Source organism: Pantherophis guttatus, chromosome 2 (genome assembly GCF_059756535.1).
Source record: "Pantherophis guttatus breed Tessera chromosome 2, ASM5975653v1, whole genome shotgun sequence".
In the NCBI taxonomy this organism is placed as follows: domain Eukaryota; kingdom Metazoa; phylum Chordata; class Lepidosauria; order Squamata; family Colubridae; genus Pantherophis; species Pantherophis guttatus.
In genome coordinates this window covers 270,264,497-270,292,194 of record NC_142064.1, presented here as the reverse complement: position 1 = coordinate 270,292,194, position 27,698 = coordinate 270,264,497, and the positions used below count along the sequence as shown (strand labels likewise).

Genomic DNA, 27,698 nt, shown 5'->3' with positions numbered 1-27,698 from the left:
ATGGGGAATTCTGGGAGTTGAAGTCCACACTTCTTAAAGTTCCCAAGTTTGGGAAACACTGCTCTAGGGGATTATCCAGCCCAGAACTAAGGAGAATTTCCTGAGAGAACCATTAACCAGTACAACGGCTTCCCTCCAAAAGTTGTGGGTGCTCCATCAGTGGAGGGTTTTCAGAAGAAGTCCCTTGTCTGGGATGGGGTAGTAAGATCACTTGCTAAGGCAGGGGGTTGGGCTAGATGACCTCAGAGCTCCCTTCCAACTCTTCTTCTGAAGGTTTGCTCATTCGTGGCTTGAAAGTTATACAAACCGAACAGTTATGTGCCCCGAAGTACACAAAAGGGGGAAATTGTAGCCTCTCCCGCGTCCAAGTCCCCCCCCTCCCCAAACAATCCTGGAAGAAGTCTCTCTGGACTCCGGCCGGCTGGGAAAGAAGCGGCTCCTCCTGCTCCCTCCGAGAGGGAAGCGGCGTTACCGGGACCCCGAAACTGTAGCAGCTCCAAGCGGAAGAGAGGAAGGATGGGCTAGAGCGTCTTCTCACCTCCCAGAGTGGAAGAGGGGCCGGAAAAGGCGGGGAGAAGCCTCCGTGGGGCCTCTCTAGGAATCTCCTGTCGTTCTTCCTCCCTCTCTGTGGTTTCCCCACTTGCGGCTGGGCGAATTCTTGGCTGTCCGGCAAGGCTGCTCCTCGGCCCCGCTCCGGGTAGGTGGGGCTCCCGCTCTCCCTGGGGCTGCCCGGAGGAAGGTCGCCCCGAGTGCCCGCTGAGCCAGGGGTGCCAGGAGGGTCCCGGGTGGAGGCGGGGCTGGACGGGGAGCCTCTGGGCAAAGGGGGGGGAGAGGAAGCCCCGCCCCACGGAGGGCAAAGGGCGGGGCTTCTCTTTCCAGGGTCTCAGGGGGGATTATGGGGTCAATGCAGGAAACAGCCGCCTCCTCCCTTCAATCGGGGGTGGAGGGTTTTCTTTATTGGGGGGAAAAAGGTTAAATGGCTGGAATTGAGCTCATTTCCTCCCAAGGGAGAAAAGATCCACTTTCTTTCCCTGTCATCTAAATGGAGAAGAATTGATGTTCTTTGCTTTTATGTTAGTATTTTAATTGTTTACTTTTCTTTCTACAAAGCTGAGTAGGAAAAAAATCCATTATTTGCCTAGTTTTGCTCTGAAGGAGGCTGTGATGTGGCAGCCCCTGGTTGGTGGGTTTTGTCCCTCAGAATAGGGCAGGAAGGGACCAGTTCCGAAGCCTTGGCTAATGGAAGCCTCGGGAGTTATCTAAGGCACGTTTTTATTGGCTGCAGGGCCATCTCTACTCCTGTCTTTGAGCTGAGGTCTGCAAGTTGCCTAACTCCTTGTTACTTTTCTCAGCCTTCTAACCACCCAGAATTGTTACAAGCTTTACAACTGCATATTGCCAGACAAACTGCCCAATTACTGGCTTCCTGATTTACTTTCAAGTGTGCGCATGACCTTGCTTTATTGTAGAAAACAGCCCATCACCCCAGCCATGCATACCCAGCTTTTGTGGCTCTTGGTGTTTTCTGTAGGGAATGGGTATCTCTGCCTGTCTGTCTCTCTCTCTCTCTCTCTTTCTCTGTCACTGTCTCATCTGTCTTTTGTCTGTCTATCCATCCTTCTATCCATGCTCTCCTGCCCAGCTTCACATATTGTGTGAATCCAACCACTTGGGCTGTGGCAGGTAAAGCCAAGCATTGAAGATCCATGCAAAATAAGGCAACTCCAATCTGGATCCTGTTGGGGAAATAATCCCCTTTCCTTCTCTCCCTGCATGGTGGGGGCCCTGGTGGCCTGAGGGCAGCTCCCTCCTTGGAGGCAGCCAGCAAGCCAACAAACGTGGCTCTCCATCTGGAAGGCACCAACACAGAGCCCCACCTCCAGCTGGTGAGAGCAGAGCAGGCAGCGATGGCTGGGAGGAACGCAAGAACCGAACATTTGGAGCCGCCCTCAGTGGAGTTTGCAAGCGGGCTCAGTGGGGCTCCTTAGCAAGGAGGGGTACCCTGGCCCATTTGTTTCGCTTCAGTTCGGGGTGGGAACAGAGAAGGCAGAGAAATCGGTGCCTCTCAGCGTTAACCCGCAAAGACCCCTTTGAGGGGAGTGGGAGGGGAAGGTAAGGGGTGGGGCCAGCCAATGGTGGGATCACCCAACAGGGAGCCACAGCGGAGGGACGAAACAGCCGCATGCAGGAGCCACGGGTTGTCAACAACTGCCCTATATGGCATGCAGCAAAGAGGGGGTTGAGGGGTTTTTTAAAATCGTCATTTGCCAATCTTTTAAGGGGTTTTGGGAGGGGGGAGGGTTGGTTGGCAAAGGATAGGGAGGGTGATTTGTTAGGGGGGAGGCAGGCCTGGCACAGGGTCGTGTCAGGGGAGGTGCGGAGCGGAGATCTGAGGGGGTTGGTGTTGGTAGGGAAGAAGGCGGTGTCATCAGGACTGTGGGTGGGAGGGCCAGGTATGGTGGGAGCAGGGGGCCATATCATGTGGAGGCACGCACCCGCTGTCTCCAAGCGGTAACGTGCTCCGGCTCCCAATGCTCTTCTCATTCCCTGGGTTGTCCAGAGCCTCAGAGCCTGGGTCTTAGGCTGATGTTGTGCAACGCCAGGTCCGTGGTTAATAAAGCCCCCCTCATTTGTGAGCTGATTCAGGAGGGGGGAGCAGACCTGGCGGGTATTACAGAGACCTGGTTGGGCCAGGAGGGGGGTGGTCCCCCTCATAGAAATGTGCCCACCGGGTTTCCGCGCATTTCATCAGCCGAGGGCCCAGGGTAGGGGTGGGGTGGTGGCGGTTATTGTAAAGGAAGGTCTTGATCCTAGGGAGGCCACTGTACCTCAGATAGCCATCTTTGAGTCTCTCCTTGTGAAGTGGGGCCATGGGAGGCAGATGGGCCTGCTAGTTGTGTACCTGGCTCCTTGCTGGGTGGCAGCGGCCCTGCCCGAGCTCCTCAACGTTATAGCCGGGGTGGCGGTTGATACCCCCAGGCTTTTAGTCATGGGGGATTTCAACCTATCGTCCATCGGTGAAGTGTCTGAGGTGGCTCGGGAGTTCATGGCTTCCATGACGGCCATGGACCTGACCCAGTTAATTCAAGGCCCCACTCACACAGGAGGAAAGACGCTGGACCTGGTTTTCGTCTCTGGTCAGTGGTTGAATGATCTCAAGATAGGGGACATAGTCATTGAACCCTTGTCATGGTCAGACCATTCCCTCCTTAGACTTGACTTTCTGACTGCTACACCCCACCGCAGGGAGGCGGAACAGACCAGGTGGTTCCGCCCCAGGCGCCTGATGGATCCTGACAGGTTCCAAATGGAGCTTGGGCCATTTCCTGAGACTCTGGCTCACAACTCAATGGAAGACCTGGTGGCCGCCTGGGATAGGGCGGCTGCTGGGCTTTAAATCGAGTCGTGCCTTTGTGGCCTCTGACCCGACGCCGAATCTGCCCAGCTCCTTGGTTCTCCGAGGAGCTGAGGGGAATGAAGTGCCGGAAAAGACGCCTAGAGAGTAGTTGGAGGGCTAGTCGTTCCGAATCTGACCGTACACTAGTGAGGTCTTATATCAAGACCTACTTAGTGGCGACAAAAGCGGCGAAGTGTAGCTACTTTTCCGCTCTTATCACGTTGGCAGATAATCGCCCAGCCACCTTTTTTTAGGGTGACCCGCTCCCTTCTCCATCTGGGAGCACGGGAAGACCCCTTGCAAGGGCGTGCTGAGGATTTTGCGCATTATCTGCACGATAAAGTCGCTCAAATTCAGGAAGGCTTGGACTCTGACTGGGTGGCTTCAGTCTGTGATGGCTGGGGGGCAGAAATTGACCTCAAGGCACCTGGTCTGTGGGGTACCGCAAGGGTCGGTCCTCTCGCCTCTCCTGTTCAACATTTATGTGAAGCCGCTGGGCGAGATCATCCGTGGTTTTGGGGTGCAGTGTCATCTGTACACTGGTGACACCCAGCTGTACATCTCCACCCCAGACCACCCCAACGATGCCCTTGAAGTGATGTCCTGGTGCCTGGAGGCTGTGCGGGTCTGGATGGGGAGGAACAGGCTCCGACTCAACCCCTCCAAGACTGAGTGGCTGTGGTTGCCGGCGTCCCAATATAGTCAGCTGGTGCCATCACTGACTATTGGGGGCGAGACATTGGCCCCCACAGAGAGGCTGCGTAACTTGGGTGTCCTCCTGGATGCACGGCTGTCTTTAGAAGAGCATATGACGGCCGTGGCCAGGGGGGCTTTCTATCAGGTTCGCCTGATACACCAGTTGCGCCCCTTTCTGGATCGGGACTCCTTATGCACGGTCACTCATGCCCTCGTCACTTCCCGCCTGGACTACTGCAACGCTCTCTACATGGGGCTCCTTGAGGAGTACTCGGAGGCTCCAACTGGTGCAGAATGCAGCCGCGCGGGTACTTATGGGGGCGACATGGCGCTCCCACGTGACACCTCTCCTGCGCGAGCTGCATTGGCTTCCAGAGGTCTTCTGGGTGCACTTCAAGGTTTTGGTTCTCATCTTCAAAGCGCTCCATGGCTTAGGGCCCGGTTATTTACGAGACCACCTTCTGCCACCGATAACCTCCCACCAGCCAATATGCTCCCACAGAGAGGGCCTCCTCAGGGTGCCGTCGTCAGGCAATGTTGGCTGGCGACCCCCCGGGAAGAGCCTTCTTTGTGGGGGCACCTGCCTCTGGAATGAGCTATCCCCAGGGATACGACTGATCCCAGACCTCCGGACCTTCCGCCGGGTTCTGAAGACTTCTTTATTTCAGCAAGCCGGGCTGGATTAAAAATCTTTTAATTGGTGAATTTTATGGGTAAGGGGTTTTAAATTGGGGGAAGCCAACATAAATTTAATTTTGTTTTTAAAGTATTTTAATATTTATATTGTATGTTTTTTTAATTTTGGCTGTTCACCGCCCTGAGTCCTTTGGGAGAGGGGGCGGTATAAAAATTTAAAAAATAAATAAATAAAATAAATAATATTATTTCAAACGGGTTCTGTCCATTCGTTTCTTTAAAGCCTCCAGTATTGTAGCAGCCACAACTTCGGAAGGCCAGTTGTTACACTGATTAATTGTCCTCTCTGTTAGGAGGTTTCTCCTTAATTCGAGGTTGCTTCTCTCCTTGATTTCTTTCCATTGTTTCTTGTCCTGCCCTCAGGTTGACCTCTTCTTCTTTTTTGGCAGCCTCTCAAATACTGGAATAACAATATTGTCACCCCCAATCCTTCTTTTCTCTACTTTAGACTAACCTTTTTTGTCAAAGAACGAAATAAGATTGGGTTGGCATGGTTCTTTTTAACAAACCCATAATGGCTTTTAATTATAACTTTGTTTCTAGATGTTTGCAGATCTGTGTTTTTATTATCTTTTCCAGGATCTGCCCAGATATTGTAGTTTTGTAGTTTCCATGGTCTCTTTTTTTTTTCTTCCTTTCTTGGAAATGGGAACCACATCCGCTCTTTTCAGATTCATTGTTGTATCATTGGTCTCCACATGCAGGAGAAGAAAGGGGTAGTACTCCATGGCTTTGATTATTTCTGCTGCATCTTTGATTTTTGCTTCAGGGAGATAACATACCTGCCTAGATTGACTATCTCCTCTGCAGACTATAGTTTCTCTTCCCCTAAGAATTGAATCGCCTGTCACTGAAACTCACCTTCTTTCCCTAGAAAATTCTGGGATGTTTTCATCCTGTTGCAGAAATGCTGGGTTTGGCCTCTTTTTTAGAAACTATTGAAGACTGCTCTTTTGTGGGTGACTGCATATTCCCTTCTAGGGGGAGAACATGACAGTGATTGTTCAGTTCCAGAGGGGCTTCATTGGAGTGGAGTAGGATACATTGCTCTCAGTTGTTGTTTTCTTCTAAAAATGACACACTTCCATCGGTCTTCCTCTTTAGGTTCATATATACCGTCAATTTTTTTTAAATGGAACCTGTTTGTTCCCTATTGTGTTCAAACGGCATTGCTGGCCCAAATCAATGTATTTGCATCCTCCCTAAACTATAAAGCAACAATTCTAAGCCAATCTTGGAGGGAGACATATTCAATCTGTGCTGGCCCAAAGAACAGTGTTCATGGGTTGTATTCTGTACACAAGTAGCTCTACCTGGCACATATAAATCTTATGGGGGCTCTTTGCAGTTCGTCACACATTATGTAGCATCACCGACCCGAACACAGGGCAAAAAGGAAAAGGCAGGGATCATCCCCAGTTCAGGCAGACAAATGGGGGGCAACAGGGAGTCTGTCAGCCATCCCTCTCATCATGCTAAGAAAAGGGAATGGGAGGCCAGCTCCACAGGGAGGATCCCAGCATTGCTTTGATTCTGGGGGAGGGAATATAGTCTTCCAGCTATTATTTCGGCTATTTGGAGAGCCAAAGAAACTAAATCTTCCTCTCTCCTTCTCTTCTTTTATCTTCATCCTGCAGGTGCCACCAAGAAACCCTTTGGACAAAGTTCTGCTTGCAGGATCCAATCTGGGTCACTCACCGGGACCAGAGGTTTCACCTTCTCAGTTTTTGGATTCATGCTGGAGCCCATCCTCCTGCCCATCTTCCAGCCTTTTGGCCAAAGTTCTGCTTGTTCGAGTTTCCCATGATGGAAAGCCCTGGAAGTGAGCAGCCCCTGGAAACTATGCAGAGGGGGGAACACTTTGGCCAAAGGTCCCCTCAGAGGAATCAGGGGAAACTCTCCAGATGCTCCGAGTGTGGGAAATCCTTTGCTCACCGATCCCTCCTTTTGATCCACCGGACGCTGCATAAGGGGAATGGATCCCACCTGTGTTTCCTTTGTGGGAACTCCTTTCCTGGATTGTGGAGCTTTGCCAAACATCTCCGGAGCCACCCTGGACTGAAGCCTTACAAATGCGGAGAGTGCGGGGAGCGTTTTGCTAAAGGCTTGGACCTTGGAGCCCATCAGCGAATCCACCAGGGTAAGAAATCTCAGGAATCCTGGAAGCGCTGGGGAAGATTTCCTGAGAGACGGCATCTTTCTAGGCCTCAGAACAGCCCGACTGAAGAGAAGCCCTGCAAGTGTGTGCAATGTGGGCTCTGCTTTCCCCAAAACTCAGAGCTGCTTAAACATCAGCAAATCCACACCAGAGGGAAACCCTATCAATGTCTGGAGTGTGGGAAATCTTTCCGTAATAAACAATTATTTAGAAAACATGAGAGAAGTCACACAAGGCAGAGTCCTTATAAATGCTTCGACTGTGGAAAATGTTTCACTCGGAGCTCAACTCTTTCCAAACATAATAAAACACACACAAAAGAGGAAAGCAAAACGTGCCTAGAATGTGGGAAGTGTTTTTCCAGCAAATCAGACCTGCTGAAACATCAGAGAATTCACACTGGGAAAAGACCCCATCAATGCCCAGAATGTGAGAAAAGATTTGTCAGTTCTTCTAAACTTCGGAGACACCAAAGGACGCACACGGGAGAAAAGCTATATAAATGTAAGGATTGTGAGAAATGTTTTTCTTTTAAGGAAGGTCTTTTTCGACATCAGAGTATCCATACAGGGGTGAAGCCCTATAAGTGCATCGAGTGTGGAACATTTTTCCGTGCAAAAGAAAACCTCAGGAGGCATGAGAATGTTCACAGAGGGGAAAAAAAGTTCAAATGTTTAGAATGTGGGAAAGCATTTGCTCATTCATCATCCCTTAGAATGCACTGGCAAACCCATATGGGTGAGAAACTCCACAAATGCTCAGTGTGTGAGAAATCTTTTCATTGCAAATATTATCTTAGAAAACATGAGAGGATTCACAAAGGAGAGAAGCCGTTCGCGCGTGTGCATGTGCAGAAAAATGAAAAATGTCCAGAATGTGGGAGATGTTTTGGCAGAAAGTCATGCCTAATTCAACATCGGAGACTTCACACCGGAGAAAGACCCTATCAATGCCCAGAATGTGGGAGATGTTTTGGCTATAAGCAACACCTAATTCAACATCAGAGACTTCACACCGGAGAAAGACCCTATCAATGCCCAGAATGTGGGAGATGTTTTGGCTATAAGCAACACCTAATTCAACATCAGAAACTTCACACTGGAGAAAGTCCCTATCAGTGCCCAGAATGTGGGAGATGTTTTGGCTATAAGCAACACCTAATTCGACATCAGAAACTTCACACTGGAGAAAGACCCTATCAGTGCCCAGAATGTGAGAAAACATTTGTGGAGTCTGCTGAACTTCGGAGACATCAGAAGGGGCACACAGGAGAGAGGCCCTATAAATGTGGGGAATGTGGAAAAAGTTTTCTCACAGCAACACTGCTTCGGGTTCATCAGAGAATCCACACAGGGGAGAAGCCATACCTGTGTGGGGAGTGTGGGAAAGGTTTTTCCCAAAAACAACACCTTGCAAGGCATGAAAAGGTCCATACGCGAGTGAAGCCATAGAGATGCATAGAGTCTGGTAATGTTTTGCTCAAAAGCGAGACATTACAAAACTCACATGGGAAAAGCCCTGATAGGCCCTGATGGTAGAACAGTTTTTCATAGTTATTCAACTCTTAGAAGTCATTTAAGAGTTCATAAAGGAGGGGGATTAGAAACTCTTAGATGGTGGGAGACCATTTTCTTGTCAATCGTCCCTTAAAAATCACACCCTAATCCATATAGGAAAATGTACTTTAAATGTTTGAATTTATGGTTTACCTGAAAAAATACTCTTTCAGCATCAGTGAATTTTTACTGGAGAGAAACTTTTATCAGGGCTTAGAACCTGGCAAAGATTTTTATCTGATAATCAGATGCACATGAAAAATCCACACAGGACGAAAACCTTACAGGTGTATAAGATGAGAATACTTTTCCTTGCCAATTGGAACATCTTGCCTCCTGGTGTTTGTCCATTAAAATGGCCGCCTTGGAAATTTTCTTGCCAAATTCAATTTTATTATGATTTTGAAAATCTGATATGAGTGTAAAAACCTAATATCTAATGTGAAATTGTCTAGAACCGTATAAGGACTCTTGCCTTGGGCAAGGAAGGTAGGAGCTGAAGACTACAGCTCTGTTATTCTGTGGTTGCTCCCTTCTAGTCCTATGATTCTAAGAATTTAAAAAGAAAAAGGGAAATGGATGAAAAGAAAAAGGAGGGTTCATTTAGTGAACATTCGAAGTTACAGTGGCACTGAAAAAAGGAACCCGTGACAAAGGGGCTTTTCTTTCAAGGGTTTAAGGGGGGTGTCAGCGTTCCAAATTAGGCTCTCTTCCAGCGCTGACATAACAAGATGAACTTTTACCTAGTTTTGTATGTACAGATAGTGTTTCCTGGGAGACGAGGGTGGGGGCTACATTCCTGTGAAAAGAACGTGCCGGGAGGTAGAGATGGATCTGCATGATGGCCAATGGGACATTGGGGTTGGAGAGCGGAAGAGGAGGGGGTTGGAAGGAGGGGCCAGTTTGGCTGCAAAAATGAAATCAGGAATGTCGGCTTTTTATGTTCTTAAATAAAAATGATTCATTAGAGGGATTGCGCTTGAAAATGAAATTTATTTAAGATAGCACCGAAACCTGACAGGGGGATTATGGGGTCAATGAGAGAAATAGCCGCCTTCTCGCTTCACTTGGGGTGGAGGGTTTTTTTTAGGGGGGAAAAAGTTTAAATTGCTTGAATTGAGTTAAGGCTTACCTTAATTATGTACAGAGTTCATTGGCTTCTGCAACAGTGCTTGCAGTTTCAGTTTCTTTTTTCTCCAATCACGTTGCAGAGAGCTGCATGCGTATTGTACACATGCATTATGTTTATATATATTTTGTAGATAAGGAAGTTTTCTCTACATTTTGCATCCTGCTCAATTATTTGCAGTCCTGGCTGAACCACTGAAAATACTAACAATTATTTAAATTTAATTTAATATTTAAATTTATATACCGCTCTTCTCCCGAAGGACTCAGGGCGGTGAACAGCCAGAAGTAAAAAACATCAAATACAAAATTTAAAAAACCATTTAAAAATATATTAAACAATTTGGCCAGACAGTTCAAATCCCCCATTTAAAAATCCAAATTAAAACTACACAATTGGAGAGATTAGGCCAGCCCGGCTTGATGAAATAAAAAGGTTTTGAGGGCCCGACGGAAAGTACATTAATCCGGAATCATCTGTATCTCTGGGGGCAGCTCGTTCCAGAGGGCAGGTGCTACCACAGAGAAAGCTCTCCCCCTGGGGGCCGCCAGTCGACACTGTCTGGCCGACGGCACCCGGAGGAGCCCCTCTCTGTGGGAGCGTACTGGCCGGTGGGAGGCTCGCGGTGGCAGAAGGCGGTCTCGTAAATATCCAGGTCCTAAGCCATGGAGCGCTCTAAAGGTGGTCACCAACACCTTGAATCGCACCTGGAGGACCACCAGGAGTCAGTGCAGCTCACGCAGGAGGTGTGTTACATGGGAGTGCCATGACACTCCCATAATCACCCGCGTGGCCGCGTTCTGGACCAGTTGGAGCCTCCGGGGGCTCTTCAAGGGGAGCCCCATGTAGAGAGTGTTACAGTAGTCCAGGCGGGAAGTGACAAGGGCGTGAGTGACTGTGCCTCAAGGAGTCCCGATCCAGAAAGGGATGCAACTGGCGAATCAGGCGAATCTGATAAAAAGCCCCCACGGCCGTCACATGTTCTTCTAAAGACAGCCGTGCATCCAGGAGGACACCCAGATTGTGAGCCCTCTCTGTGGGGGCCAACGACTCGCCCCCAATAGTCAGAGATGGCACCAACTGACTATATCGGGATGCCGGAAGCCACAGCCACTCGGTCTTGGATGGGTTGAGCTTGAGCCTGTTTCTCCCCGTCCAAATCCGTTTGGCCTCCAGACACCGGGACATCACGTCAAGGGCATCATTGGGGTGGTCCGGGGTGGAGATGTACAGCTGAGTGTCATCAGCGTACTGATGGTACTTCACTCCGAAACCACGGATGATCTCACCCAGCGGCTTCACATAAATGTTGAACAGAAGGGGCTAGAGGACCGACCCCTGTGGCACCCTACATACAAGGCGCCTCGGGGTCGACCTCTGGTCCCGTCAACACAAACTGCGACTGGTCAGAGAGGAAGGAGGAGAACCACCGCACACGGTGCCCCCCACCCCTAACCCCTCCAACCGGCGCAGCATGATACTATGGTCGATGTTATCAAAAGCCGCTGAGAGATCTAACAGGACCAGGACAGAGGAACAGCCCCTGTCCCGAGCCCTCCAGAGATCAGCAACCAATGCCATTTCCGTGCTGTGCCTAGGCCTGAAGCCCGACTGGAACGGATCGAGATAGACCGCTTCATCCAGGTACTGGGGGAACTGTTGCACCACCACACTCTCAACAACCTTCATCCTGACTATCACATTGAGCAGCTCAGGCAGGGCCACCGCCACGTGGCAGGGAGCCAAGTACGTGATCAGCAAGTCCATCTGCACCCCATGACCCCACTTCACAAAGAGGGACTCACATCCGGCTATCTGAGGCACAGTGGCCTCCTTCAGACCAAGACCTTTCTTTATAACAACCGTTACCCCCCTCCCCTCCCCTGAAACCTCGGCTGATGGAATGCTCGGAAACCTGGTGGCCACATTTCAACAAGGGGACCCCCCCCTCCTGGCCCAACCAGGTCTCCGTAATACCCACCAGGTCCGCTCCCCCCCTTGAACAAGATCACAAATGAGGGGGGCTTTATTTACTACAGACCTGGCATTGTACAACGTCAGCCAAAGGCCCGGGCCCTGAAGATCTGCGCAACCCGGGGAAAAAGAGCATTGGCGGCCGGAGTGCGCCACCACTTGGAAAGTGGGTGCGCGCCCCCATAACTGGATATGGCCCCCTGCTCCCAACATATCTGCCCCTCCCACTTACAGTACTGATGGTATCGCCCTCCTCAGTACGGACTCTAACCCGCTCATTGACTCCGAACCCCGCACCCCCCGTAATGTAGCCTACTGTCGGACCTGGCCTCCCCCTCAGTGGGTTATCTCCCAAACCCACAACCCTACTCTCCCCAGAACCCCTTAAAACTTTGGTTAAAAATGAAGTTAAAAAGCCCCTCAACCCCCTCTTCGCCACATGCCACCTGGAGGGCCAGGCTTGCGAGGGGGGGGGGGGATCTCGCAGTGCAAGAAGGACAGCTGCCGTGTACATCCAATAAACATGAATGAGAGGTAAAAAGTCTGGCCAGGGGTTTGATGAATAGTCTAAAAGTACTGGAGCAAGATGGATCTCAATGCCGGCAAGCTGGACTCCACTGCCCTCTCATGGCAGTGGGAGGAGTCCCGTGTCATTTCGCCAAAATCGGAGGTAGGGATCCAAGCCACCCTCTCACGGTGGCTAGCCCGAATGGAAATTGGCTCAGGAAAGTCAGATGGGCTGTTCCTCCATTGGTGAAAGGCAGCAGCTCCCTCAGCTCCCGCATAACAATTGCCCAGACTCCCTCCAGCTGGGGGCTCAGATGAAAAAGGAAGCTGGTCCGTAGAGGCAAGATGATATTAGACCCGAGGGAGGGAAGATGTCCAAAAGGAAAGGGATAACATGCAGCTGGACACAATCTGGAAGTGGATGGCCATATAAGCCAGAGACCAGGCCACAGACGGGGGGGGAGACCACCCGAGGCGACCAGATGACCAGATGACCTTGGCCGCCCTCCAGCCTCTCCAACCCCCAGAACTTCATAAATCCCCCTAGTCGTGTCTCCAACCTCCAAACTCCAGCCCCCAGGTCACAGTGGGGGTCTGTGAATCCCTGCAGTTTCAGCTGGTAATTGATGGTAAAGCCAGAGATAAGCCGGCCATATCTCCTCCTCTACTTTGCTGCTAGGCACCAGGCCGCCGCCGCCATTGTCATGCCATCGAGCCGCAGCCGCCATTGCCGCCTCAGCTGCCGCCGTCAACACCATCTGGAACCAGGACCCTCGACATATCCCAGGACCACCAGAAAGATATCCAGGGCCTGGGAGGGGAGGGCCCGCTCCATACCGCCGCACGCCCACAGCCACTGCCGCTCCGGCCTCCATGGCCTCCGGCGCTGAAGAAGGCTGCCGCACCCAGGCCACTGTCGCCATCCTCCCACAGCGCCTCCCGCGTTGGCTCCGACCCAGCCATGATGTTCCGGAGGGCGAAAAAGTCCTCAACAGGCTGGGCAGAGACTCTCGTAGCTGGGGATGGAGCCGCAGATGGTCAAATCAGCTCCCAAAACCCCCAAAGGACCAGAAACCATCCCATCATCGGGCGTATCTCACACGGACAGTGCCATCTTGGGGCATGCGCAGAAGAAATTATATAGGGTCAATTTGTGTAATGGAAGCTGTTTGTTCCCTATTGTGTTCAAACTGCATTGCTAGCCCCAATCAATCTTTTTGCATCCTCCCTAAACCATAAAGCAACAATAGGAAACCATTCTAGGAGGGAGACATATTAAATCTGTGGTGGCCCAAAGAACAGTGTCCATGAGTACCTACCTGGGTTGCACTCTGTACACAATTAGATCTACCTGGCACATACAAATCCTATGGGTTGGTTTTTGTTTGCAGTTTCTGTCACATCATAGAATCACTACCCTGCCCGCCCCCCAACCGAGCAAAAGGAAAAGGGAGGGATCATCCCCAGTTAAGGCAGGCAAATGGGGAGCAACAGGGACTCTGTCAGCCATCCCCTCGCATTGTGCTAAGAAAAGGGAAAGGATGTGAGATAGTTAAAAAGGTTAAATATTTAGGAGTTTATATTACAACTTCAAATGGGAAATTATATAAGTATAATTTTGAATCATTATGGCATAAAATACAGACAGAGATGGATAACTGGAAAAAATTACAACTGTCTTTGTTGGGTAGAATAGCAGTAGTAAAAATGAATGTTTTGCCTAAGTTTTTATTCCTTTTTCAAATGATACCAATACTTAAAAAGGATGCGAACTTGGAAGAATGGCAGAAGGGTATTAATAATTTTGTTTGGGCAGGGAAGAAACCAAGGGTTAAATTAAAAACAATGGAAAATATACGTGAAAGAGGAGGTTTGAAAATGCCCAATTTAAAATTATACTATGAAGCAGCTGTCTTATCAGCAATTAGTGATTGGATTAATTTAACAAATGAAAGAATATTGAATATAGAAGGATATGATTTGGTTTTCGGCTGGCATGCTTGTTAAGGATATTGTTGTGTTACCAACCAGCAGAGTGTAGAGCACAGAGAAACGTTGCTGAGAGCAATGAATAAGAGATGTGCAAACTGGTTTATCAAAAGTTTACTTTATAGTGAAAAAACAATCTCATAGTCTTTAAATCAATCCAAGTCTTTGCCAGTTAAATCAGTCCAGTGATACAAAATCTTACCACACAAACAGTAGTTGGTTAGAATAACAAACTCACTCTGGTTCACAAACCACGATGGTAGCAGATCCATCCAACGATGATAGCACAATGGATAGCACTCCTCACACAATGGTAGCTTATCATCAACTGGATACTTTACAGTACCTTTCTTAAATAGGTTCACAACTAATTACAGCATGACTCAGCATTACAATGAATCAGCAGTAAAACTTTAAAGTCACACAATACATATTCATATTAAAGTTACAGAACACATATATTGCCTGGACAACTAGTTAGGCTCAAACCATATCCTAACAATGCTTATTTAGTGTATGACAAGAAGGTTGATAGGACTTTTAAAAGTCATATATTAAGGAATGCCTTATTGCGTGTCTGGAAGAAATATAAATATAAATTAAATGGCAAGATACCTATATGGACAGTACCCAGACACGCGATAGAGAATATAAGTATAGAACAAAGACAGGATGTAATCACATATAAAGAAATTCTTAATACAGAGAGAGGTATATTAAAGTTAAAGCCCTTGAGGGTATTAAGGGAAGAAAGGGTAATCCAAACTTGGTTTCAGTATGTACAATTACAAGCTAGATGGAGAAAAGATCAGAACATTGGTATTATACAAAGTGAAGAAAATTTGGTAAAACAAATTAGAGACCAGAGTCAAATGCATATAAAAAGGTTGTATAATATATTGATAGAAACAGACTCGGAAACAGAGTTGAGGATTGTATGATAAAATGGGCACAAAACTTTGAACAACCAATAATGATGGAAACATGGGAAAAGATACGGGTAAGACATGTAAAATTTACACAAGCGCAAAATTTGAGAGAAAACTTTTACAAAATGTTTTATAGATGGCATTTAGATCCCAAAAAGTTAGCTTGTATGTATCTGAATTTACAATCTAAATGTTGGAGATGTGATTGTGTTGACGCTACTTATTTTCATGTATGGTGGATAACTCCACAGTTATTTTTGTTGGGTATAATCACGGATTATACGGTTATAGAGACTAATTTAATCCTGAATTTAATAACTGCAGCAAGATTGTTGGTGGAGCAGTACTGTAAGAAGGAAGATTTGCCTACTACTCAAGAATGGATATTAAAAGTAGCAAATTTAGCAGAGATGGCAAAGATCTCAGCATATTTGAAGGACTATTCAAATGAGAAATATATGATAGAATGGAGAAGATGGATAGATTATATTCAAAATAAATACCGGACTAAAAAATTTCAAATAGTTTACGAATAGATAGATGTTATTATGTATCCAAATTTAGTTTGGTAAATGGGGAGTTAAAGTATTGGAGAGATGTAAGAGGTTATAATTAATTAGTCTATGTTAGATTATGATTGTTGAATGTTATACCCTGTATTTTGCTCTGGGAAGTAGGGAGGGGGTGGGTGGGAGGGAGAGGATTGGGGAAGGTGGAGGGAAGGGGGGATATATATGTAAACTTTTTAAAACTTTTCAATTAAAAAAAAGGAAAAGGGAAAGGCAAGGTCAGCTCTGCAGGGGGGATCCCAGCATTGCTTTGATTCGGGGGTGGGTGGGTGGGTGGGGGGAATATAGTCTTCCAGTATTGTTTGGGCTATTTGGAGAGCCAAAGAAAATAAATCTTCCTCGCTCCTTCACTTCTTTTATCTTCATCCTGAAGTTGTCCCTCCATCAGTGGAGGGTTTTCAGAAGAAGTCACTTGTCTGGGATGGTGTAGTAGGATCACTTGTTAGGACAGGGGGTTGGGCTAGAAGACCTTCAAGTTCCCTTCCAATTCCTGTTGTTCACGATATAAAATAGATGTTGAGCCTAGTAAGGGTGCAGGGAAGAACAGGAAAGATAAGTAGGGGAGTGGAGGTTACAGCATAAGAGGAAAGGTTGCAGGAACTGGTTATGTCTTGTTGAACGAAGAGAAGGACTGGAAGTGACAGGATGGCAGCCCTCCAATATTGGAGAAGCTGTCACAAAGAAGAGGGGGACAACCTATGTTCCAAAGCACCTGAAGGCAGAACAAGAAGTAATGGCTGGAAAATAAACTAGGGGATTATCCAGCCCAGAACTAAGGAGAATTTCCTGAGAGAACCATTAACCAGGGCAACGGCTTCCCTCCAAAAGTGGTGGGTGCTCCATCAGTGGAGGGTTTTCAGAAGAAGTCCCTTGTCTGGGATGGGGTAGTAAGATCACTTGCTAAGGCAGGGGGTTGGGCTAGATGACCTCAGAGCTCCCTCCCGACTCTTCTTCTGAAGGTTTGCTCATTCGGGGCTTGAAAGTTATACAAACCGACCAGTTACCCACAGTCAGCAAACCACCATGAAAGCAAAGCTTATGGGACGGTGTTTCCTGACGCCCCGAAGGGCACAAAAGGGGGAAATTGTCGCCTCTCCCGCGTCCAAGTCCCCCCCCCTCCCCAAACAATCCTGGAAGAAGCCTCTCTGGACTCCGGCCGGCTGGGAAAGAAGCGGCTCCTCCTGCTCCCTCCGAGGGGGAAGCGGCGTTACCGGAACCCCGAAACTGTAGCAGCTCCCAGCGGAAGAGAGGAAGGATGGGCTAGAGCGTCTTCTCACCTCCCAGAGTGGAAGAGGGGCCGGAAAAGGCGGGGAGAAGCCTCTGTGGGGCCTCTCTAGGACCCTCCTGTCATTCTTCCTCTGTGGTATCCCCACTTGCGGCTGGGCGAATTCTTGGCTGTCCGGCAAGGCTGCTCCTCGGCCCCGCTCCGGGCAGGTGGGGCTCCCGCTCTCCCTGGGGCTGCCCGGAGGAAGGTCGCCCCGCTGAGTGCCCGCTGAGCCAGGGGTGCCAGGAGGGTCCCGGGTGGATGCGGGGCTGGACGGGGAGCCTCTGGGCAAAGGGGGGGGGGCGGGGGGGAGGCCCCGCCCCACGGAGGGCAAAGGGAGGGGCTTCTCTTTCCAGGGTCTCAGGGGGGATTATGGGGTCAATGCAGGAAATAGCCGCCTCCTCCCTTCAATCGGGGGTGGAGGGTTTTCTTTATTGGGGGGAAAAAGGTTTAAATTGCCTGAATTGAGCTCATTTCCTCCCAAGGGAGAAAAGATCCACTTTCTTTCCCTGTCACCTAAATGGAGAAGAATTGATGTTCTTTGCTTTTATTTCAGTATTTTAATTGTTTACTTTTCTTTCTACAAAGCTGAGTAGAAGCTGAAAAATCCATTATTTGCCTAGTTTTGCTCTGAAGGAGGCTGTGATGTGGCAGCCCCTGGTTGGTGGGTTTTGTCCCTCAGAATAGGGCAGGAAGGGACCAGTTCCGAAGCCTTGGCTAATGGAAGCCTCGGGAGTTATCTAAGGCACGTTTTTATTCGCTGCAGGCCATCTCTACTCCCGTCTTTGAGCTGAGGTCTGCAAGTTGCCTAACTCCTTGTTACTTTTCTCAGCCTTCTAACCACCCAGAATTGTTACAAGCTTTACAACTGCATATTGCCAGACAAACTGCCCAATTACTGGCTTCCTGATTTACTTTCAAGTGTGCGCATGACCTTGCTTTATTGTAGAAAACAGCCCATCACCCCAGCCATGCATACCCAGCTTTTGTGGCTCTTGGTGTTTTCTGTAGGGAATGGGTATCTCTGCCTGTCTCTCTCTCTTTCTCTCTGCCTCTCTCTTTCTCTGTCTCATCTGTCTTTTGTCTGTCTATCCATCCTTCTATCCATGCTCTCCTGCCCAGCTTCACATATTGTGTGAATCCAACCACTTGGGCCGTGGCAGGTAAAGCCAAGCATTGAAGATCCATGCAAAATAAGGCAACTCCAATCTGGATCCTGTTGGGGAAATAATCCCCTTTCCTTTCCTTCTCTCCCCGCATGGTGGGGGCCCTGGTGGCCTGAGGGCAGCTCCCTCCTTGGAGGCAGCCAGCAAGCAAACAAACGTGGCTCTCCATCTGGAAGGCACCAACACAGAGCCCCACCTCCAGCTGGTGAGAGCAGAGCAGGCAGCGATGGCTGGGAGGAACGCAAGAACCAAACATTTGGAGCCGCCCTCAGCGGAGTTTGCAAGCGGGCTCAGCGGGGCTCCTTAGCAAGGAGGGGTACCCTGGCCCATTTGTTTCGCTTCAGCTCTGGGTGGGAACAGAGAAGGCAAAGGAAATCGGTGCCTCTCAGCGTTCACCCTCAAAGACTCCTGTGGGGGGACTGGGAGGGGAAGGTAAGGGGTGGGGCCGGCCAGCGGTGGGAACCCTCAACTGGGAGCCACAGCGGAGGGACGAAAGAGCCAGAGCCAGGGGTTGTCGACAACTGTCCTATACCATTTCAGACGGGTTGCTGTCCATTCTTTTCTTTAAAGCCTCCAGTGTTGGAGCAGCCACAACTTCGGCAGGCCAGTTGTTACACTGATTAATTGTCCTCATTCTTAGGAAGTTTCTCCTTAGTTCCAGGTTGCTTCTCTCCTTGATTTCTTTCCATGGATTGTTTCTTGTCAGGTGCTTTGGAGAATAGGTTGACCTCCTCTTCTTTTTTGGCAGCCTCTCAAATACTGGAATAGCAATCATGTCATCCCCAATCCTTCTTTTCTCTTTTCTCATCCGCTCTTTTCAGATTCATTGTTGTATCATTGGTCTCCACATGCAGGAGAAGAAAGGGGTAGTACTCCATGGCTTTGATTATTTCTGCTGCATCTTTATTTTTGCTTCAGGGAGATAACATACCTGCCTAGATTGACTATCTCCTCTGCAGACTATAGTTTCTCTTCCCCTAAGAATTGAATCGCCTGTCACTGAAACTCACCTTCTTTCCCTAGAAAATTCTGGGATGTTTTCATCCTGTTGCAGAAATGCTGGGTGTGGCCTCTTTTTTAGAAACTATTGAAGACGGCTCTTTTGTGGGTGACTGCGTATTCCCTTCTAGAGGGAGAACATGACAGTGATTGTTCAGTTCCAGAGGGGCTTCATTGGAGTGGAGTAGGATACATTGCTCTCAGTTGTTGTTTTCTTCTAAAAATGACACACTTCCATCGGTCTTCCTCTTTAGGTTCATATATACGGTCAATTTTTTTAAATGGAACCTGTTTGGTCCCTATTGTGTTCAAACTGCATTGCTGGTCTCAATGTATTTGCATCCTCCCTAAACAATAAAGCAACAATTCTAAGCCAATCTTGGAGGGAGACATAGTCAATCTGTGCTGGCCCAAAGAACAGTGTTCATGGGTTGTATTCTGTACACAAGTAGCTCTACCTGGCACATATAAATTCTATGGGGGCTCTTTGCAGTTTGTCTCACTTCATGTAGCATCACCGACCCGAACACAGGGCAAAAAGGGAAAGGCAGGGATCATCCCCAATTCAGGCAGACAAATGGGGGGCAACAGGGAGTCTGTCAGCCATCATGCTAAGAAAAGGGAATGGGAGGCCAGCTCCACAGGGGGGATCCCAGCATTGCTTTGATTCTGGGGGAGGGGATATAGTCTTCCAGCTATTATTTCGGCTATTTGGAGAGCCAAAGAAACTAAATCTTCCTCTCTCCTTCTCTTCTTTTATCTTCATCCTGCTGGTGCCACCAAGAAACCCTTTGGACAAAGTTCTGCTTGCAGGATCCAATCTGGGTCACTCACCGGGACCAGAGGTTTCACCTTCTCAGTTTTTGGATTCATGCTGGAGCCCATCCTCCTGCCCATCTTCCAACTTTTTGGCCAAAGTTCTGCTTGTTCGAGTTTCCCATGATGGAAAGCCCTGGAAGTGAGCAGCCCCTGGAGACTATGCAGAGGGGGGAACACTTTGTCCAAAGGTCCCCTCAGAGGAATCAGGGGAAACTCTCCAGATGCTCCGAGTGTGGGAAATCCTTTGCTCACCGATCCCTCCTTTTGATCCACCGGACGCTGCATAAGGGGAATGGATCCCACCTGTGTTTCCTTTGTGGGAACTCCTTTCCTGGATTGTGGAGCTTTGCCAAACATCTCCGGAGCCACCCTGGACTGAAGCCTTACAAATGCGGAGAGTGCGGGGAGCGTTTTGCTAAAGGCTTGGACCTTGGAGCCCATCAGCGAATCCACCAGGGTAAGAAATCTCAGGAATCCTGGAAGCGCTGGGGAAGATTTCCTGAGAGACGGCATCTTTCTAGGCCTCAGAACAGCCCGACTGAAGAGAAGCCCTGCAAGTGTGTGCAATGTGGGCTCTGCTTTCCCCAAAACTCAGAGCTGCTTAAACATCAGCAAATCCACACCAGAGGGAAACCCTATCAATGTCTGGAGTGTGGGAAATCTTTCCGTAATAAACAATTATTTAGAAAACATGAGAGAAGTCACACAAGGCAGAGTCCTTATAAATGCTTCGACTGTGGAAAATGTTTCACTCGGAGCTCAACTCTTTCCAAACATAATAAAACACACACAAAAGAGGAAAGCAAAACGTGCCTAGAATGTGGGAAGTGTTTTTCCAGCAAATCAGACCTGCTGAAACATCAGAGAATTCACACTGGGGAAAGACCCTATCAATGCCCAGAATGTGAGAAAAGATTTGTCACTTCTTCTAAACTTCGGAGCCACCAAAGGACGCACACGGGAGAAAAGCTATATAAATGTAAGGATTGTGATAAATGTTTTTCTTTTAAGGAAGGTCTTGTTCGACATCAGAGTATCCATACAGGGGTGAAGCCCTATAAGTGCATTGAGTGTGGAACATTTTTCCGTATAAAAGAAAGCCTCAGGAGGCATGAGAATGTTCACAGAGGGGAAAAAAAGTTCAAATGTTTAGAATGTGGGAAAGCATTTGCTCATTCATCATCCCTTAGAATTCACTGCCAAATCCATACAGGTGAAAGAAACCACAAATGCTCAGTGTGTGAGAAATCTTTCACCCAGAAAGGTACACTTCGGAAGCATCAGAGAAGCCACTTAGAGAAGCAATATAAATGTCCGGAGTGTGAGAAAACTTTTCATTGCAAATATTATCTTAGAAAACATGAGAGAATTCACAAAGGAGAGAAGCCGTTCGCACGTGCGCATGTGCAGAAAAATGAAAAGTGTCCAGAATGTGGGAGATGTTTTGGCGGAAAGTCACGCCTAATTCAACATCAGAGACTTCACACCGGAGAAAGACCCTATCAATGCCCAGAATGTGGGAGATGTTTTGGCTATAAGAAACACCTAATTCAACATCAGAATCTTCACACTGGAGAAAGTCCCTATCAGTGCCCAGAATGTGGGAGATGTTTTGGCTATAAGCAACACCTAATTCGACATCAGAAACTTCACACTGGAGAAAGACCTTATCAGTGCCCAGAATGTGAGAAAACATTTGTGGAGTCTGCTGAACTTCGGAGACATCAGAAGGGGCACACAGGAGAGAGGCCCTATAAATGTGGGGAATGTGGGAAAAGTTTTGTCACAGAAACACGACTAAGGGCTCATCAGAGAATCCACACAGGGGAGAAGCCATACCTGTGTGGGGAGTGTGGGAAAGGTTTTTCCCGAAAACAACACCTTGCAAGGCATGAAAAGGTCCATACGCGAGTGAAGCCATAGAGATGCATAGAGTCTGGTAATGTTTTGCTCAAAAGCGAGACATTACAAAACTCACATGGGAAAAGCCCTGATAGGCCCTGATGGTAGAACAGTTTTTCATAGTTATTCAACTCTTAGAAGTCATATAAGAGTTCATAAAGGAGGGGGATTAGAAACTCTTAGATGGTGGGAGACCATTTTCTTGTCAATCGTCCCTTAAAAATCACACCCTAATCCATATAGGAAAATGTACTTTAAATGTTTAAATTTATGGTTTATCTGAAAAAATACTCTTTCAGCATCAGTGAATTTTTACTGGAGAGAAACTTTTATCAGGGCTTAGAACCTGGCAAAGATTTTTATCTGATAATCAGATGCACATGAAAAATCCACACAGGACGAAAACCTTACAGGTGTATAAGATGAGAATACTTTTCCTTGCCAATTGGAACATCTTGCCTCCTGGTGTTTGTCCATTAAAATGGCCTCCTTGGAAATTTTCTTGCCAAATTCAATTTTATTATAATTTTGAAAATCTGATATGAGTGTGAAAACCTAATATCTAATGTGAAATTGTCTGAAACCGTATAAGGACTCCTGCCTTGGGCAAGGAAGGTAGGAGCTGAAGACTACAGCTCTGTTATTCTGTGGTTGCTCCCTTCTAGTCCTATGATTCTAAGAATTTAAAAAGAAAAAGGGAAATGGATGAAAAGAAAAAGGGTTCATTTAGTGAACATTCGAAGTTACAGTGGCACTGAAAAAAGGAAATTTCTCAGCATCCCCAACGTCACATGATCAAAATTCAGATGCTTGACCACTGATTCTCATGTCTGACTGTTGCAGTGTTCCAGGGTCATCTGATCCCCATTTGTGACCTTTTCACAAGCAAAGTCAAGGGAGAAGCCAGATTCACTTAACAACCATGTTACTAATTTAACATCTGCAGTGAGTCACTTAACCACTGTGGCTAGAAATTGGGGAAAACTCAAGTGTTTCACTTAACAGAAATTTTAGGCTCAGTTGTGCTCGTAAGTAGAGTACTACCTATAGATGACAAATTGAGAGTTGTTAGAAGGAACATGGAGAATACGACCGAGCTGTCTCTAAATAATACAGTTGGTTTTTTGCTATGTTACAGAGCCCCTGATTACGATCTCACTCATAGAAATAAGTTAACTGCACTACTAATGTGGGTAGCTTCCTGCCTGCACCCCCTTGTCTTTCTTGGTGGTCTTAATTTGCCTCTTATTAATTGGACCCTAAACGATTGTACAACTGAAACTGTACATGTAAACATGTACAATGCTGTTATGATTCTGGGGCTGGACCAGTTGGTAACGGACAACACTAGGCTCAACAATTGCTTAGATCTGGTGCTTCCGGTTGGCGCCATTGTCATCGCTAGACAGTCCTTTTAAGACCGCCAGCCCCGCCGCCTGTTAGAGCCGCCTCTACAGCTGAGAGGCGCCTTGAAAAACTCCACGATCTTGAAGAATCGGTAGGAGAGCCGGCGAGACAAGGTAGAGCCCCCTACGAAGTGCCCAGACTGTCTTTTTGGCTTTTGGGGAGGAAGTAGGGTGGGGCTCCCTATTCAGCTCGCTGAGGCTCTGGACTCCGGGGACAACTCTGCATTCAGCAGAGCCAGACGACGCGACCAATGTAACGAGCAAAAGCTAAGAGAACTTAAAAAAAAAAAATAAGCAGGGTGAAATCTGGACCTGAAATTCAAACTGCAAGTATTTCTTTAGCCCTGTGAATGAATTCAGTAACTGAGAAAAGTAAAAGTTTCTTAAAATGGCGCCCGGCTTTAGCAATAAGGAAAGCTGAAAGCGAAAGTGGATTTGTTTGAGTTCATTGCGCTACAAAGTAACAAAAAGTAACAGCGCTGGCCAGAAGAAAAGGGAAAAGTTTCTCTTTTTTTGAAGTGAATTGATCTGTTTCCCCTCCTTTGAGGTTTGACTAAAGCTGGGGAAATCTTTGAAAGGACTCTGTGGTGGAAAAGGGAGGATCTCCTTCTTACAAAAGATCAGTCTGCGTGGCAGAATGGCTTCAAAGCCAGCCAAAGCGGCAGGGGGGGCCTCCTCCACTCACAAGTCACAAGAGTAGCCTTTAAGTTTGCAGACACAGAGTCAAACACAGGAGATTGGTTTTAAAGATTTGAAGGAATTTATTGTTGGGGCTTTGAGAGACCAAAATGAAGTTTTGGACCAGAAATTTGAAAAATCTCAACAGAAATTTAATGAGGTGGTTCAAGAAAAGTATGATAAGATGAAACGGGACATACTGACAGTTGTGACTGGCTTGTCAAAAGTAATTGTCCAGATTGACAAAAAAGTGGAAGAACTTGGTGCAGAAGTAGAATCTAAATTGAAGGAAGCTGATCATAAAATTTTTAATGTTGATAATAAAACGCAAAGGATTGAAAATGAAGTCACAATGATGCAATTTAGATTTATGGAGTTTGCTGTAAGACTCAGAGGAATAAAAGAGAATAATAGAGAAGATCTGAGAAGGGTCTGTGCTGATGCTCTTGCTGTTATGCTAAAGGTTGACCCTGATGATATTTTTTGCAAAATTGATAAGGTCTATAGAGTGAATTCTTGGGTGGCAAGGCAAAGACAATTGCCCAGAGATGTGGTGATTTACTTTACAGATAAAAGAGTAAGAAATGACATACTACAAAAGTCTTTTGTTTCTACTATCCAAGTGGATGGAAAGGAGATTGGGATTTACAAAGAATTGCCGCCTAAGATGCTAAGAGACAAAAAAGACTTTGGATTTTTGGTGACTGAATTAAAGAAACAACAAATTCCATTCAGATGGGATACTCCAGTTGGCATAATATTGAGGTATCAAGGAGAGAGATATCGACTAAATACTGTTGAAAAAGAGGAAGAATTTTACTTCAATGTTTTTAAAGCTGGCACAACATCTCCACGCACATCCTCAATGTTACGTATAGAGGAGGGTGAGAAAGACAAGCAATTTGAACAAGAGCTTGAAGAGCAGCAGAAATAGACGGAGGTGGAGGCAAGGGAAGCTCAAGGAGCAATAGGAGGATTTTTAGATCAACCGCTGCTGGATCTTCCCTTAGAGCCTATAGGTGCACCACCTAAAAATACAAGAGAAGTGGCAGCGGATCTTGATCTGATGTTGCACAATGCTAAAGATCAGCGTATAACTTGAGCAGCTTACAAACAAATGGTAGAGAAACAGCAACAGCAGAGGTCCAAGCCACCACAAGATAAGCAGGGAGTCAATGGCAAAGCAAAATTTGAAGCTATGGGAGGAGCTAAGCCAAAGACTACTAGTTTGGAACAGAGGCTTCAGCAAATGCTCTTAACGCTTCAGGACACTACAAATAACAATTAAATTTTTGTCTTGGAATGTGAACGGACTGAATTCACAGAAAAGAAGAAAGATATTTCATTATCTGAGACAATTTAATAATGATGTTATTTGCTTACAAGAAACTCATATTAGAATTCAAGACCAAAAATACTTGATAAATTCTCGATTAGGAGCACATTTTATAGCCTCAAATTTGGAGAAAAAGAATGGTGTAGTGGTTTATATAAATAAAAGATTGTCAGCAAAAATTATAGAAGCAGATGATTGTGGAAGATATATAGTAATTGAACTTCTTACAGATAATGGCCCAATTTTGGTGATTGGAATTTACGCTCCTAATCAGCAACAAGAAAATTTTTATAAAATATTGTACTCTAAAATATTACAATGGGACTATAGATCTATTTTACTTATGGGAGACGAATGGAGTAATAGATTCTAAAAAAGATAAAAAGAGTTTGGCAAAGTCGTGTTAAATTACCACAGATTTTTTTTTGATATGAAGGAAGATTTAGAATTGAAAGATATATGGAGAGAGCATAACCCAAAAGAATTGGATTTTACTTTTTTCTCAGATAGACATAGATCCTTCTCTAGGATTGATTTTATTCTACTCATGGTTGATTTACTTTTAAAAACAAAGAAAACAAAGATATTTCCGAGGACTTTATCTGACCATAGCCCGGTATGGATAGAAATAGAAATGGGAAAGAATGAGAGAAGATCTTGGAGAATAAATGAAAATTTGTTTAGATATGAAAAGAATGTAAATGAACTTAAAAAACAAATGAAGGAATTTTTTGAAATGAACTTAAATAAGGGTACCCCTGTTGAAATTGTTTGGGATGCGAGCAAGGCGTATATGCGGGGGGTACTGATTTATATGAATTCTAAACATAAATCAAATCGACAAAGAAAAAGATTAGAGCTGGAAGGGGAGATAAAGAAGAAAGGGCAGTTGCTTATAAAAAATCCAACAGATGAAAAATTATAAGGAATTATAAAACTTTTGAAAGATCAATATCACATGCTCACTGCGGAACAAGCAGCAACTAATATACAATTTGCGAAACACAATACATTTTGTAATGCCAATAAACCGGGTAGGTGGTTGGTTTACACACTGAGGAAACAGCAGAGTACTCGGACTATTGGTAGTATTGAGTATAAAAGGAAGGAAGTATTTCAACAAAGATTAATCAAAGAAGCCTTCTTAGATTATTATACCAAACTATATGCCAAAGATGATATACAGAATGAACTTACAAATAAATATCTAGAAGAAAAGAGAGTTATAAAAATTTCTAGTGATCAAAAGGAAAGAACGAGTCTACCAATAATAGCTGAGGAGATTATTGTTGCTATTAAACAACTGAAAACAGCTAAAGCTCCAGAAACAGATGGTTTAACTGCGGTGTATTATAAAACTTTACAAGCAGAAATGATTGAACATCTTAAAGACTTATTTTGTAGCATACAACAAGGGGGAAAAATACCCCCTTCATGGAAAGCAGCTTTTGTTTCTTTAATACTGAAAGAGGAGGCAGGTTCTACAAAACCGGAAAATTTTAGACCAATATCTCTCCTGAATACAGATTATACAATTTTTGCGAAAGTATTGGCCAACAGATTAATGCCAGTTATTCAAGAGGTGATTCATCATGATCAAGCAGGATTTATAGAAGGCAGATATATGAAGGATAATGTGAGGCAAATTATAGACTTATTGGAATATCTTGAGAAGAATAAACAGGTCTCTGCAGTGCTGGTGTTTTTGGATGCGGAGAAGGCCTTTGATCGAGTGAATTGGAACTTTCTATTAAAGACTGTAAAAAAGATGGACTTTGGGGATCAGTTTGTACAAGCGGTTTCAGCAATTTATCAAGAGCAAAAAGCACAAATTATCATTAATGGAAGTTTAACAACAAATTTCAGTATAGAAAAAGGTACAAGACAAGGTTGCCCGTTATCCCCATTGTTGTTTATTCTAACTTTAGAAGTCTTGTTGAATACAATACGGGACTCGAGCACTTTGAAGGGAATAGTGATAAGGCAAGAGGATTACAGAACAACGGCATTTGCAGATGACCTGGTTGTTACCCTAACACAGCTGATAGAATCAATAATTCAGATGAAAGACATTATAGAAGAATATGGTATGGTATCAGGATTCAGACTGAATCAGATAAAAACTAAGATGTTAGTTAAAAATATGACAGTTAATCAAAAGAAGGAACTGGAAAGGATGGCAGGCTTTGAAATAGTATCAAAGGTGAGATATCTAGGAGTTCAAGTTGCAGATTCAAATATAAAACTGTTCCAAAACAATTATGAAGTGTTGTGGCGAAAGGTACAAAAGGATATGGAAACTTGGAAAAAACTGCAGCTGTCTCTACTTGGAAGAATAGCAGCAATTAAAATGAATGTTCTACCTAGATTTCTATTTTTCTTTCAAATGATTCCGGTGCTTAAAAGTGATAAACAGTTGACGGAATGGCAAAAAGGAGTGAATAAGTTTGTCTGGAATGAGAAAAAGCCAAGAGTAAAACTGAAAATTATGCAAGATGTTCGTGAAAGGGGAGGTCTTAAACTTCCAA

The 27,698-nt window shown here is 46.0% G+C and overlaps 2 protein-coding genes across 5 annotated transcripts; both read left to right on the top strand.

Annotated features, from left to right (window-relative positions):
• The first annotated feature begins 574 nt into the window (after positions 1 to 574).
• Positions 575 to 9,476, top strand: LOC148115871 (uncharacterized). Of its 4 annotated transcripts, none has more exons than XM_087884259.1 (2): positions 575 to 697; positions 6,427 to 9,476. In XM_087884259.1, the coding sequence occupies exon 2, from the start codon at positions 6,593 to 6,595 to the stop codon at positions 8,396 to 8,398; it is 1,806 nt and encodes a 601-aa protein (XP_087740385.1). In that variant the 5' UTR covers positions 575 to 697; positions 6,427 to 6,592; the 3' UTR covers positions 8,399 to 9,476. The 4 variants fall into 4 exon arrangements, with proteins under 4 accessions (XP_087740385.1, XP_087740386.1, XP_087740384.1 ...); XM_087884260.1 differs by having other exon boundaries at positions 624 to 701; XM_087884258.1 differs by lacking the exon at positions 575 to 697 and adding an exon at positions 973 to 1,073.
• Positions 9,477 to 16,929: 7,453 nt separating this feature from the next.
• LOC148115870 (uncharacterized) lies at positions 16,930 to 24,639 on the top strand. The gene is made up of 2 exons (XM_087884312.1): positions 16,930 to 17,034; positions 19,814 to 24,639. Exon 2 carries the CDS (start codon positions 19,969 to 19,971, stop codon positions 21,769 to 21,771), a length of 1,803 nt encoding a protein of 600 aa, XP_087740438.1. The 5' UTR covers positions 16,930 to 17,034; positions 19,814 to 19,968; the 3' UTR covers positions 21,772 to 24,639.
• Positions 24,640 to 27,698: the final 3,059 nt, after the last annotated feature.